The sequence below is a fragment of the Rhamphochromis longiceps genome, linkage group LG1 (assembly GCF_057381845.1).
Source record: "Rhamphochromis longiceps isolate RC_006_pf linkage group LG1, R_longiceps_female_GT1.1, whole genome shotgun sequence".
Lineage (NCBI taxonomy): Eukaryota > Metazoa > Chordata > Actinopteri > Cichliformes > Cichlidae > Rhamphochromis > Rhamphochromis longiceps.
The window spans coordinates 2,198,866-2,214,004 of record NC_140557.1 but is presented as its reverse complement, the minus strand read 5'-3'; the positions used below and the strand labels follow the sequence as shown (position 1 = coordinate 2,214,004).

At 44.2% G+C, this 15,139-nt stretch overlaps 1 protein-coding gene across 2 annotated transcripts in view; it reads right to left on the bottom strand.

The window, feature by feature from the left end:
* The window catches only part of adamtsl3 (ADAMTS-like 3), a 198,561-nt gene that overhangs the window by 30,039 nt on the left and 153,383 nt on the right, over positions 1-15,139 (bottom strand). For both annotated transcript variants that reach the window (XM_085400428.1, XM_085400502.1), the window contains exons 16-19: positions 13,507-13,790; positions 13,298-13,427; positions 3,189-3,399; positions 2,921-3,100 (exon numbers count right to left, since the gene is read on the bottom strand). In XM_085400428.1, the coding sequence (XP_085256554.1) occupies positions 2,921-3,100; positions 3,189-3,399; positions 13,298-13,427; positions 13,507-13,790 (805 nt within the window). The remainder of the gene's footprint in view (positions 1-2,920; positions 3,101-3,188; positions 3,400-13,297; positions 13,428-13,506; positions 13,791-15,139) is intronic.

The following is a 15,139-nucleotide window of genomic DNA, read 5'->3' as shown; positions in this document are numbered from 1 at the left end:
TACCTTTCTACCTTTAAAACCCACCACCAGCCAAATGGCTGGTAGGCTTTTAGCTAGGCTTTAGCTTCAGCCAAGTGGAAGCTAAATTGGCTAGTCATTCATATGTAAATTAGGTTGTTAGCTGGGAATTCTGGAGGGAGGGGAGTGGGGGTGTGTGGATGAGGGGGTGGGGGAGCTGCTAAAAGCTGTGAACTTCCTTTTGTGTTTCATCTTGATGCATTCTCAATCATCCAGGGAAATAAATCTCCAAAAGTCACCAACTTGGAGTGTTTCAGTTTGCCATCTTAGGGAGAAATCAACACACATGGGTGTATGTCCTTTGTTGCTGAGATTTATTGATAAAAACAGTACAAAAAACCAACCATTTGTACACATATTTACAAATAATAATAAAAAGTGAGTGAGTACATTTCAACATTTTCAGCAATCACTCACAATCCTGGCACTGCCATGGTATCTGTAGTCTGCATTTACCACATGTGTATCTGTAGCAGTGAACACATCGCACAGTGGCATGATTGTTCTTGCATTTGTGTTTGACCTGACACATGGCTCTTTTTCCAGGACTAGGTGTGGAGGGTTGTGTCCGAAGCAACTGTTCTTTTCTTGCCTTCTTCTCAGCTACATGAGAGTGAGCCAACTCTCTTGCAAGCTCCACCACATTTACATATGAATGACTAGCCAATCCACTAGTGGATTGAGGAATTTCCCTGCGAATCTTGTTGACTGTGCCGAGGATGGTGGTTTTCAGTCTAAGAAGTTTTTGCGCAAGTGAAAGCGAAGTGAAAAAATTGTCCGTGGTAACATTTCTGCCCTTGTCTAGGAATGGTTCCATCAGCCTCATTACTACATTTTCAGAAAGTCTCTCCCCAGTGGGACGATTGGGGTCCTTGCCAAGATATGGGAAGACATTGCAAATGTACTTGGATTTTAGGTCGCAAGCCACCCAAAACTTGATCCCAAACTTGTCAGGTTTACTTGCAATATACTGCAGGAAACAGCACCGAGTCATTGATGGGAAAAGCTGTTCATCAACGGTGATATGTAGACCAGGGTTGTAGCACGTGATGCAGTTGGTGACCAATGATCCCCACACACTGGAAATTGCAGCGAACTTATCAGTCTTTGCTCGATTTGCTCCATTGTGGCATCAATCAGACCACTGGTATAATGTTGAAATGTACTCACTCACTTTTTATTATTATTTGTAAATATGTGTACAAATGGTTGGTTTTTTGTACTGTTTTTATCAATAAATCTCAGCAACAAAGGACCTACACCCATGTGTGTTGATTTCTCCCTAAGACGGCAAACTGAAACACTCCAAGTTGGTGACTTTTGGAGATTTATTTCCCTGGATGATTGAGAATGCATCAAGATGAAACACAAAAGGAAGTTCACAGCTTTTAGCAGCTCCCCCACCCCCTCATCCACACACCCCCACTCCCCTCCCTCCAGAATTCCCAGCTAACAACCTAATATACATATGAATGACTAGCCAATTTAGCTTCCACTTGGCTGAAGCTAAAGCTTAGCTAAAAGCCATTTGGCTGCTCTCCGGGTTTTAAAGGTAGAAAAAGCCAAATGGCAGTCCGTGGTGATGTAAGTGTTGAGCTGGCAGAATAGAGCTGGTCTGTTTGTGAGTGTAAGGCTAATGTTGGTCCTTCTCTGTTAACATTATATAACTTTAGGTTGTTGCACAGTGAGAAATGGTTCATGTTATAAAGTTACATTATGAGTTTTAGAAAGTTGGTACCAGGTGTGTGTTTTCCCCCCAGTAGGCGGGCGTCAGGTATACTGGTGTAGGACCTTCAGTACATATCGAGCTCAGCACACCCACATCTGGCTCTAGTTACCTCAAACATCTGCAATCAGATGGTTTTCAGTGGCCCAGTCTACCTGCCAGTGTGTTAGCATAAATAAAGTGGGAGGATACAGCAAAACCTGAAATCATGAAAAAGTGACTGATTTGTTCCTGGACTCAGATTTGTACTTTTTTGGCAGACAGCACTTCTTTGAAGCTGTGTTTTATTGGCCTGAAACAGTTTTGTCCCAGCTGTTATAGTTCATCTGGTTAAGCTATAGCAAACTGTTCACATGTCTGTTCCATTTATTCATTTTTAATGTGAATCGGTGTATTTATAGTATTAGTGTTTATAATTTGTTGCCTTTCTTGTTCTTTAAGTTCTTTCCTCCCGTTTATTTTCTTTCCGCTCGCTGTCTGAGTTTGATGTCTGCAGAACGGTTGCCTGCTTCTCTAACTGCAAAACAAATCTACCTGAGGGGCTGAACCTGAACCAGCCTGGCTCTTCAGCAGGAATGTGTTACCATGGCAACCACCAAAATTGATTTGTAAAAAAAAAAATCAAAACGTATCGACCATATTTTAACCCGAATCACTGAAATACTGAGGCAAGCAGCTTCAAGTTACTCGACTTCCTGCTATCACTGAGACACAGGAAGGCAGCTGTAGGTTTTCTCTAACAGCAAGCACAGGAAACAGGCAGGAATATAACGCTGATGTGCAAATTTCATGTACGGAGAAAAAGCTCACGCTCCTTTTTTAGGATGACATCACTATATCAATGTTTGCAAGCAAACAAGCAAAGGGTTTCTTACCAGTGCTCGTGAAGAAAAGACAAAGACCACATGTGATGGTTTCATGCTTAATGGTCTTGTCTCTCCAAAACAAGCTCCAGGCTGGGTTTGTGAGTCCTAACCCTGCTCGCCTGCACAGACCTCTGGTTGGTCAGGCCTGCCTCTAAGCACGCTTCCTGCCCATCTACTGCACTCTGATTGCTGCTGAAGCCGTTTAATCTAACTCTAATTAAAGACACTGGCAGTACAATCCAGCTGCAGCTTAAATCAGACGTTGCACAATATGAAAAAACAATATGACATTTCTGCACTGTGTGCTCACCTTTCCCCATTCTCCTCCTGCTGTGTAGGGCACACAGTCCATATTGCCACAGCCTCTGTTTGTAGCGGGCTTGGTTACCTGGCAGGCGTCGTCCCCCAGCCACCTGTAGGCCCCCGTGGACAGGAGCTGCTTACAGTACACCTTCCGCACCTGAACACCATCACCACAGGTCTGGGAGCACTGGAGGGAGGAAGCAGAAGAAGAGCGAGGAGGTAGAAAGACAGGGCATTAATCACCCTCCGTACACACACGCTCAGAAAGTCCGTACCTGCTGCCAGGCCTCGGTCTCCCAGGCTGGAGGACAGTCCACCTGGTTGCAGGGCTGCAGGATGGCAGGTCGGAAATCCGTGCACGCGTCCTCTGAAATAGTCTGAATATCTTGCTGGTCGACGGACAAAAGACGCATGCAAAACACGCTCCTGGTCTGTATGCCGACACCGCAGGACGCAGAGCAGCCCGTCCACGCCGTCACCTCCCACCTGGCGAGAGAGACGGAGCTTCAGACAGCGAAAGAGGCGAGCTCAATCCTTGAAGCAACAGAGTTAATCAAAGGATTAAAAGACGCCTCTGTGTCACCTTGTAAAAGTATGATCAAACACACTAGAATACTCAGGTACTGCAAATAAAGAGACCAGAGGCTTCAGGTATGTTGGCATCTCATGTGGGGGAGATGAAACACTCTCACTCTGTCCAGCATCATTTTTAGGTGCCGTTAATCACGATGCAGAGCCGTGCTGCGCGTCGGTTATGTAAAACATGTCTGATGTTGCATCAGCTGAGCACTCAAACAAAACTTCACAGATGTGTTGTGTTATGATGCATGCACCGCACGCATACAGCAAGCTGCAGGTGAACAACAAGCTTGTTCCTCATAAATCTGCTCTGTGCGGTCAGAAGGAGATCTCTAACTGCATGGATGGTGCTGAAGAGCCAATCAACAGCCAGACCAGAAACCTATGAGCCAATCATGTGGTTGCACTGATGCACAGGCTCACAACTGTGTGGCGGGAGGCGTGACAGTCAGTGCTCAGGTGGGAGGAGCCAGAGGCTTTGGACTGAAGCCCCACCCACCTCATTTTTAGTGTGTGAGGGGCAGCCAAACAAAATTGGCATAAAGGTAGGATGACTATAAAGGGGGAGGAGCTAAACCAAATTATACCAGACAGAGGATGAACTGAGGGGCTGCACTGAGGCCAGCATCAGATAAAGAAGGATTACTTTGAACTGTGAATCATGCAAAGCAAAGTCCATGAATCCAAATGTTGAGCCAGACATGAACAGAATATATCTGCTTGAATTTCTCACACAGAAACTTTCTTTAAAAGACTTTTATTCATCTGTGCCGTGACTAACTCCATTCACAGTTTGATGACCTCGGCTTTTCATGTGTCTTGCCAGACATTGCACTATTCGCCTCATTTTAACTTCAGACAGATCTCTCTCTCCACACGCTGCCCGAAAACTGTGATTCTCTTAATAAAGCTGAACGACCTCTTTAAGGAGGTTTCTCTATAATTAACAGGACCTGACAAACTAATTAAAACCCCATCTGACGCTGACGGCAGTTATCTCAGAAGATGTGAGAGTAACACAAGCAAAAACTAATTGAAATGTCGCATGCATAATGATGTGGAACGCAGTGTAAATGTATGCATTTTCTATAACTGTAATAACACATTTAAAAAAGTCGTCACACTGTTTTGTGTAGAGATAATGAGCTCAGTAACATCTGGGCTTTTGCTTGGTTGACCTGATGATTTATCAGTTTGTGTCTTTTTCAAGCTCTTCTGTGTGCTTTGGCGCAGCAGGAAGAGATTTAGTTTAGTGTTGAGTTTTGCTTTGCTTCTCTCATGTCACTGCACTGATGACTCGATTGGGAAACCCTGAGGAACCGAAGCGGGTTTACACCCAGATCCCAGTTACCCACGAGCGTCAGTACTGAGCTCAGAAAGAGTGATACCTGTGTGACATGCTCCTGTGATCAGGTAACTTCTAAGATTCAGTTTTTCTCAACCACCAAATCTACACGTGTGGGGAAAGTGGAGTCACCAACATGCCCACTGTGGGCCATCGGAGCAGCTTCGGTCAGCAAGCATCACCTGAGTTGGGGAGAAGCCAAGTTGTACACTCTGCCGCAGGCATCCTGTCCTCAACATGGGACTAACAGCTATTAAGAGACTACGAGCGGCAAAGTTCCTTAAACACATCGTGACAACCAGCCTGAGACCAAGTCCTGTGCAAAACCACCAAACCATTAGACAAGCTGAACTGTCAGCTTGGAAAGGAAGCTCACCAAGAGTGAGCGACTGGTCAGGGGTTGTCAGTAAGCCAGATGGACAGCCCAGCCAGGTGAGGGATCAACAAGGTGAGGGACCAACCAGGTGAGGGACCAACCAGGGGAGGGCCCAACCAGGGGAGGGCCCAGCATTGTGGAGCCTGATTGGCATTTGTGTTCATTTGTCTCTCTGCTGCTTTCCTGGAGGATGAAGGAACTGATCCATTAACTTCCCCCCACGTCCACCTGACCTAAATCCAACACAACACCTCTGGGATGTTATGTTTCCTCAGACCCGGAGCTCAGTGGTGCTCTGGTCCAGATCTGGGAGGACACCATCTGTTGTCACATTAGGAGCATGCCCTGACATTATCAGGCTTATACACAAGCTCCCGGGGCCCTAAAAACTACTGAGTATCATTTTGAGCTGCTGCAATGAAATATGAACAAATGTGACTCGCCTGCTGCATCATTTTTTCAGCCCTCTGTATTTTGATTATTCACATTCCCAGGTCCATATCAGTATAGATATCCCGCATGATTGTTTTCACGTTGAGGTCTCACGTGTTTTCAAAGCGTTCCTTTATTTTTTTCATCACAGTATTTTTCACTTCACAGATAATGTTTTGAGCTGCTGGTCTCAGTTATTTGCTGCACAAAAACCCCAACAAGGACAAGGCTGCATAATCCACTCTCACTGTGTGGGATACAAGATTATTCCCAAATGTCCGACCTGACTGCTGACGGCGGTGGACCACAAACTACACACCGACCTCATACAGAGCGCAGGTGTCTTTATGGTGTTCTTTCAGTTCACAAGGTCAGAGAAACCACAGGGAGAGACACGAATCCCAGCTGAGGAGAATGATGTATAGCAGTCACATGCACAGGCTGAGTGGGAGAGAGTTATAGACACAGCAGAAGAGGGAATAGGGGAGGTTCTCCACCTCCCCGCGCTCTCGCTGCTGGACTCCCAAACTCAGGCAGCGGGCTACACCCCGGGAGTGAGGGGTATTACTCATGTTGTAGGGACCTAAATCTGTTCACACAATCATGTTATGAGCAGAAAAAGCAAGTCAGCAAAACATAAATCATCACATTTTAATGTGAAGACATATTTTAAGGTTAAGGTAAGTCTCCGAATGAATCTATGATGCACCGTCCTCTGAAATCGTGTGTGTGTGTGTGTGTGTGTGTGTGTGTGTGTGTGTGTGTGTGTGTGTGTGTGTGTGTGTGTGTGTGTGTGTGTGTGTGTGTGTGTGCGCGCGCCTGCACTCTGCAGCTGCTTCCTGTAAATGTCCATTAGAGGAAGAGGGAGAGATAAATCACTGCGTGTGAATCAGTTTGTAAGACTACTGGACGGGCAAACATCCATCCGGTGCCTGGAAATGTGCTGGAAACTTAGAGCTCACACTCATAATCAGAATATGTAATCAAAGTGTAAAACTGAGAACAATGTGAAGCAGATTTGTGTGTTTGAGATGTGTTTTTGGCTTCATCCTCTCACTAATGTTACAACAAACACATGTGAGGGCTTCTAACTGCTGTTAACGACACTGGATATACAGGATATACTGTGAGGCCACTGTGTGCTCATCATTTCCTGTGCTTAATGGCACTTTGGCAGAGCTGGACTTTGCTTACTCCATGTGTAAGGCTGTTGAAAACAGTGCAGCGCAGGCTCAGCTGGGAACCTTCTGGTCAGCCTGGTGCTGCTGGTGTGATGATGTAGAGCAGCGGTCCCTAACCCCCGGGCCAAAGGCCGGGCCGTGGGAGCTGAGGCTCGGTGTGAAATTTATGGTTTTCAGGGTTTTTATCCTTAACTCGATTTCCCTGGGTCTTTCCCGTGTTGTAGCTGTGTGTCTTATTTTGAAAGAAATATTTGCACGTTACCATAGCGACCAGAGAGCATTAAGGGGCAGAGAGGAGGATGCATTTACATGTACACACAGGAATATGTATGTAAATACACACACGTATGTGCTCAAACAAAACAAAAATAGAAAATACATAAAATAAAATAGTCTAAATGAAATTACAATGATTAAGTCTGAAATGGAGTAGGAAGAAGTATAACATACGTATTAGTTCTATTGAATCCCACTGTTCATTGTTACCCCTGATTCCCGTCATCACTTACCCCACACAGCAAACAAGAATGAAGGACATGTAATAACTAGAGATGGCACGATACCACTTTTTTATGTCCGATACCGATATCATAAATTTGGATATCTGCCGATACCGATATGAATCCGATATAGTGTTTTTTAATCAACAAAACTGTTTTTTAAATATCTTGCTGAATTTTGTATAAGTTCATACTCAAGTTTAAAACAACAACTACACTAAAGCTATTCTGTTATACCTGTATGCAAAAAAAAAATATTTCATAGTTCAGCAATACTGATCAATCTAATAAACTTAGACCTACACCATCCTCCCTATTCTGGTATTTTAAAGAGTACTTAGTGTAAATATTAAGCAACCTAACTAACAGGGTTCCAACTCCCAGCAACAACAAAAATAAATAAATAAAAAATAGGGAACCACCCCTCACACTCCACCTCATGATGCTTAATCAACGTAATCAACCTTAATTTGATGCAGTGTGAAAAAAAATGCACAGAAATCAATTATTTTTCAAGAAATATTAAATAGATTCAACATCTTTCTTCAACAAAATTGCAGACTGCACAGATGGTACCTTCCCAAAGGAAAAAGTACTATAGCTTACTAGGGTATATTAGACTTAATAGTCACTATATACAGTAATTGACTTCTATTCATTTTACATCAAATTAAAACTTTGAGTGTCAGATAATTATTTATTAAAAGCTCGACATTTTAAATGAGAATAAGAAAGAAAAGTATGTCTTTGTGCCCCCTTTTCCCAGTTCATGCCCTATCGGCCCCCCTGGCTAAACTTTGCTAGATCCGCCCCTGCACAGTTACCAGCGTCAGCTACGTAGAAAAAGATCCTCGAGTAGAAAGTAATATTAAATAAATTCTAACAACAGCTGATCAAGCTTAAACGTGCTGCTGTTGTTCAGCCGCTGGTTTCCTCTTTCTGCTGCAAAGTGGGCCAAAAGCAAACTAGAGACACGGACTCGCGACAGAAAAGCCGATCAGCTGATCATTAAGCAGTTTCATGATTGAAGTAGCAGCAGGAGAGGCAGTCGCTTGTTAAGCTTAACGCAGGAATGCTTTACAAACATTCAGAGATGGACTTACACACTTGCTTTACTTCTCTCGGGATAACTTTGTCGGAGATGAAATGCCGGGTTGCTAGCGAAGCTCCACATGCTATCCAGACCACCGACAGGTCCCGCATGCCACAGCCGCTCTATCACGTGATGCATACTGCTCCGACGTGCTAACGTTCTGAGGTGAGTTACGGCGTGTTGCAAGTTTTGTGAGGTGCTTTCGTGATATTTAATGGATCGGATTACATTTTTTATTTTTCTCCGATATCCGATCCAGTAATTTAGGTCAGTATCAGACCGATACCGATACGTAATATCGGATCGGTCCATCTCTAGTATTAACATAGCTACAGTGATAGATAGCATAGTTACATAAACAATGGCTCATCAACTTTATCAGTTTCACATTCTTCCAAAAGCAGTTTTTGAAACATCTTTATGAGCTGACTAATGCTTGAACGTTGCTGTAGGTCCACAGAAAAACTGTTCAAACGGCAACACAAAAGGTTTTAACCTTTGTTCGAGTCTTCAGGTTTAATTGTCCCCTTCTCTGTCAAAAACATCCTCTGTTCTTTTCCTGGTAACATATTGTATCTGGCTTTGTACATAATTTTTGCAGTTTTATACTTTACAAGATCCATAAACGTCATAAACGTAATGTTAGTGTGGTCTCTAAATCCTGCTTCAGTAATCATCCTGATTGCTTTTTTCATAATGGCTGAAGTGAAGTTTGGTGTGCATTTCCCAGATTTCCACACAGTAAATATGCCAAATATGGCAGTGTAAGTGTACAGTAAAGTACCTGGAGTGATTTGGAAGGCAAAAAATGTTTAGCTTGTATATGCTTCATGTGAGGTTTCCAGCAGATTTTGTTGTCTATTATCACACCCAGAAATTTTGTATGAGAAACTTACTTCAACATTATTTATCAACAATTTCGCTCCAGCATCTTTTTTACATAAATGTAGTTTTATTCAAATTTAGTGAAAACTTGTTTCTGTCAAACCTTGTTTTCAGTTTAATCATTTCTTGTGTGACAAAAAAAGCTGCTGTGAATTCTCTCCAGCACAAACAATATTTGTATCATCTGCAAATAAAATAACCTGTAATATATCAGATGTTTTACATATATCATTGATGTAGAGGATAAACAGCTTTGGTCCCAACACTGACCCCAGGCACTCTGATAATCGCCAGGCTTCACAAATTGTTGCCTGTCTCTCAAATAACTCCTGACCCACTCTAGCACCACTCCTCTAATGTCACAATACTCCAGCTTATCAAGTAATAGTTCATGATTGTGTCAAAAGCTTTTTTTAGGTCAATGAAAACACCAACTGTCTTTGATCTGTATTATTGGTGATATTTTCAATTAGTTCCATTAAAGCCATGGATGGTGATCTGTTTGGTCTGAAACCACACCGACTGTCCATTATTATTTTGTGTTTATCTATAAATTTGTCAAGTCTATTAATGAAAACTTTTTCCAGTATTTTTGAAAATTGTGAAAGTGAATTTGTGTCTATCTCCCTTTTAAACTGTGGTATTACTTTAGCTGTTTTCATTTGTGTTGGGACTGCAGCAGTTTGTAGAGACAAATTGCAAATGTATGTTAAAGGTTTGGAGATGCCATTGATAACTTTCTTAACGATTTCCATATCAATGTCATCAAAGTCTGTAGACCTGTTTGTTTGTGATTTCCCAACAATATCAATGATTTCCTTTTCTTCTGAACAACACTGAATGAGGATTACGTTCAATGAGTTTATTTCAAGAGGAAGCTGCTCATAAAGTTACACAATTACACAGTAAATTTTTGTTTATTATAAAGGCGAATCCACAGTTTTTGTCTTGGTCGTATCCTTTTATCTTGTTGTATTTATCTGCAGCACCTTAAAGGCCGGTCTGTGACATTAAACCGGTCGGTGGCGCAGAAAGGTCGGGGGCCGCTGATGTAGAGGCTGAGCCTCCCTCAGCCGGTTATGATGCTTCAATAGATTCTCAGGAATATGAGAACAAACATCCATCGTGACTGTCGACGGATGCTGAGGCAGCTCTGGCTCCTGCGTCACATGTTCGATGCTCTGTGGGAATTTACAGTAAAGCGCGACTGTGTGTGTTTAATATTCAACAGTAAATAACTGACGTGTCTTTGGGTTGATGCAGCATGTGTGTGCGCCAACACACTGTGTTATATAATTATATGTTTTTTGTTTAGTGTGTGTTGCTCTGACATCAGCAGGAGCGTCCCTCGGTGCTCAGCAGCCTGCCGGTGTTCCCGGACGCTTCACCGCAGCCCGGCCGTCTTATTGTGTTTATTCAGTAAACAGGGCGATTACATCGGCCCGCAAACTCTCGCTGCACTCCCGGCTCTAATCCACATCTTCATCTGAGCTTTCCTCTACTGAGCTTAAAACAAGAACGAGCTTCGGTTTCAAAATAAGCGAGCATCATCTCACTCTCTGTTCTTCTGAAATCAGACCGTACGCAGAGCGCCCGGCGCCTCGTCCACAGGGTTGCGGTGGTGATTCAGAGACGGGCTGGCACAGCCTTATCTCCTCCGTCAGTCTAGACTGCTGACATCAGCGTTCCACCCTCTCTGCTTTCACATCTCATTAAGGCGCAGCAAAAAAAATAGAGCCATATGTTGGAACGCACAAATACACAAATTTGTACCAAGTTTCATGCTTTGGAACGTTTTCCATGAAGCACGTGGAGTTAAAAACTCGCCCTCGTTCGTTTCAACACATCTGTGTGAAGCTGATCAGTCGCACCGACGGATCCATCCTGGTACAGGTCACAGAGGCTGCAGGTGACTGGAGGTGGGTTTGGATCCAGCTGACAGATCACCTGAATGTGTTGTGACAGCCTTACACTGGGTTTTAAGTGTACAGTAGGCATTTGAGCTGTTTGACCTGAGACATCGTTTCCATCATCATCACAGGCTCTGAAAATGACTTTAAAGCCAGAGGTCTATGAGGAGGGCGCGGCGTCTTATCTGTTTGATCTACATTTTAATGTTCAGATCCTGTCGCCTGTGTAAACATGACTGTAATAAGTCTGTGGCAGGAATCCAGCATCATCATCTGTTCAGGTTGGATAACTGGTGGAGTTAACGTATCTTCACTGAAACACGGTCACGTTTTGCCTAACGGAGGCTCTGCTGTTTATGTACCCGTCGCCATGGTGAATCCTCGTAGCGCAGCTCCACTGATGATGGCACACTTTCATGCACAGACACACAAAGTCGACTGGATGAGTTTCCCGTCGTTCCTGTCCCTGAACTGGGAGCTGATGCAGTGGGAGTTTGTTAAAGCAGCTTTCTGGAGACGTTCCCTGGATCCCAGCTTTGACTGAACCAGCCTCCGGACTTTATCAGCTCAATAAAAGCTTCATTGTTGTTGCTCCGCCTTCGTTTTTGGAGCTTCTTTCAACATCATACCAGAATTAACTGATCGGAACAACAAAACTCGTCACTGTGATATTTCGAGGCAGAATGCAACAAACCACAAGTTTCCCGTGAATTTGTATTTGAATGAAACAGGATAAAACACTGAAGTCGCTGCATTTTATATGAAGTCAGAGGTCAGTGTGGAGAAATATGACTGTAAACTGTTAGTGGAGGCTCATTCGTGACCCTGTTAAAGACGGAGCCGAAGGAACCGCCCACCCTCACACATGAACACACACCCTTCACATGTACAGTAATGATTTAACTAACACCGATCAGTGTGTATGGTGTGTGTGTGTCTAATCGTACTGATGTCTGTGACCAGGCTCTTTACTGCAGAGTCAAATCTGTCTTTGGTTGTTGGAAAGCGCGTGGCTTCAATAATGCACACGCTGTTTGTGGAAGTCATAAAATTGAAATCAGAAAGGTTTTCCAGAAACTCTTCTCTGTGAGCCAATAGGAGCCCAGCAGGTGATGTGAGCCTGCATTGGATATTCTGCTCAAAGGCTGACCGGCAGCCAAGCGCACAAATTACAGAGGACAGAAAATTCAGCTGTAAACACTCCAACGCGTCGCAGAGGCCAAGGCTGTGGTTATTTCTGCTCGAGAGCGTCTGCTGGTGAAGAGACACTGGCTCCTCTGATTATTCATCTCAATCAAACGTCGACATCTAGCAGCTCGAGAGCTTAAAGACAGAACTGCATCTTATGGTTTTGATGTGAGCAACACTTGCTGTTCACATGATGACATCTGTGAAAAAAAAGGTTTTCTTGCTATTTTCCTGAAGATACTTTTTATAAGGGACAGAGTATCCTGCATAAACTGCCATCACTGCTGAACCTTTACCCACGTATGCAGAGCAGAGCTGACAGATGAAGCAAACACACGGAAATCCCCCAAAGCTGCAGTTCCACTAATGTCCAGCAGAGGCTGTTTACAGCCTGATGCACATAGTTTGGTCTCTGTACACAGGGCTGCACATAAGTGGTCTGCAGGTGCACATTCGACATCTTTAAGAGTTCTAAACAAATGTCTGTCCTCCTCCAGAAAATCTTATGTACGCAAACGCGCGTTGCAACGTCTTATCTGGTGCGCGTCTTTTATTTTGACAGCGAATGTGCACCTGCAGAGCACTTATGTGCAGCCCTGTCTATAGACAGTTTCCCCCTTCATGATACCTGTACAGGGGGGAGAATGTTTTTGTAACACAGCTGTTTTGTATTAAGGCTTAATGTTTGCATTATTAGGGGCGTGGCCTGACACAGGCAGCTGTAGCTGCTAGTACAGCTATTAAAAAGCAACCCCGCCCTTCTTCCTTGACTGAAGAAGCACTAATATTCATGCTTGTGATGCACAAATGCTTCAGCTTTCAGCCCCATCGCTGTATTCTGCTCATGCAGACTGTGAGCTTTCTCCGTGTCTTCGGTGACCTTGCGGTCTCTTACCTTGGGGGGCACGGCTCAGGGTTACAGATGCGGATCATTACCGACGGCCTGCTGGATGGATCGCACAGAGCGTCGTCCACCTCCTCATCTTGCTTCCTGTTCACACACCTCACCACTGCTGTCTGCTTGCCTGGGCAGAGGAAATACAGAAAAATGTTTAGAAGAAGCATCAGCATTTCAGCTGCGAGCATCCGATCGGCAAACCTCACCGGCAGCACACGTGGCCGAGCAGGCAGTGAAGCCTCTGAAGTCCCAGCTGTGCAGGTCGTCAGCCTGGAACAAAGGAGCACCGTGGTCTCGGACTGCGGTGGCTCTGGTACACGGCCCGTGGTTGCAGGGCCTCTCCAGCTGGGGCCTGTCCCCGCCACACTCCTCCTCTGGAAGGTCCACCTCTGTCTTGGTGAAAGTGAGCAGCACCTGACATTTCACCTCCCGAGTTTGCCTGCCAGGGCCGCAGGTGGTGCTGCAGGGGGACCAGGGCCCGGGTATGAATCTGCACAGGACGAGAGCAAAAGTCTCCAATAAGTCCTTCAGTGGTGACGTCACGTGGTCACTTCAATGTCTGCAAAGCTCATTTCCAACCTTTTTTTGTTACGAGCTTAGCTTGCATCTGCAATTTATTCATTTAACATTTTTAGAGTGTGATGAATATTTTATTTGCACCAAAGACATCACAGTTAACTAAAGCTAAACGTCTTTGGCTTGAATGGACCTTTGCTGGGTGACCACTTACATGTGTGACTGCTATAATCATGCTTACATATGTGTGTTAATCTGTGTGCTCATCATCCTGATATTTCTGGTCACTCTCAACATTTTTAAGCAAAAATAGAAGATAAATTAAATTAGCACACCCACTCTAAACCCACCTTTAAAACCTGAATAACTGATTTGCCAGACGTCCACAGATTCAGTTTTTCAGGATTGTTTTGTCTGCGTATTTATACATATTTCTAATATAAAAGTGTGTTTTCACCATTCCTACACGACAACATGTACGTGTTGTTTCTGTGTCATTGCGTGTTGTATGGTGAGATCATTCGCTTGAGCCTCTCGATTCTAGGCCGTGACATCACCGTGACATCGCCCACTGGTGAGTGGAGCCTCAGGCGGAGCATTTACATCGTTGCCAGCAAACTGGACGTGATGAGCGAGGACGCCGCTCACTCACTGGCTAACAACATGTGGTTGACATGCTGTTTTCCAGAGGGGGCGCCCCCTGCTGGTCACTACAGATAATGCAGGTTTGAGGTACTTTGAGGAAAAGCAGCAGTAAAGGGAGCTTGTTGCTGGGCGGGAACTTTGGGCCAATAAAGAAATGGAAAATTCCAGAGAGGAAATGTTTCTGATAAATTCAACATTAAGTTTTACGTTTCTATAACTGTGACTCAGCTGTGATATGAAGGTTGTTGTATCGTAGCTTCCATATCGAATCCATGAATATCGTGTTGAGTTTCTTTTTTGAATTTCACATTGTCCAACCTCCAAAGATTCATCAATAACGCCTGTCGAAGTGAACGATATTCACAGATCCCAGAGCGAAGCCTGAGTTTGAAAATCATTTGCAGGAAAAATAAAGCATTTGAAGTGATTCCCCTTTTTTCACTCTACAGTCATTTATGGAATCAGGTGAACGCGTAAAACCGGCACACACAACTCTGTCTATGTGCAGCAGATAATATGATGGACAAACACACCGTCGTGCTGAGGAAACAGCCAACGCCGCTGCTGCCTGGCAGTAAAGCGAAGAATAATAACTGGAGCTGCTGACTGACAGATGCACAGCAGGAAATGTGCGACCGTGAGCTTGTTAAGACAAATAAGCAGAGAGATACGTTCCCT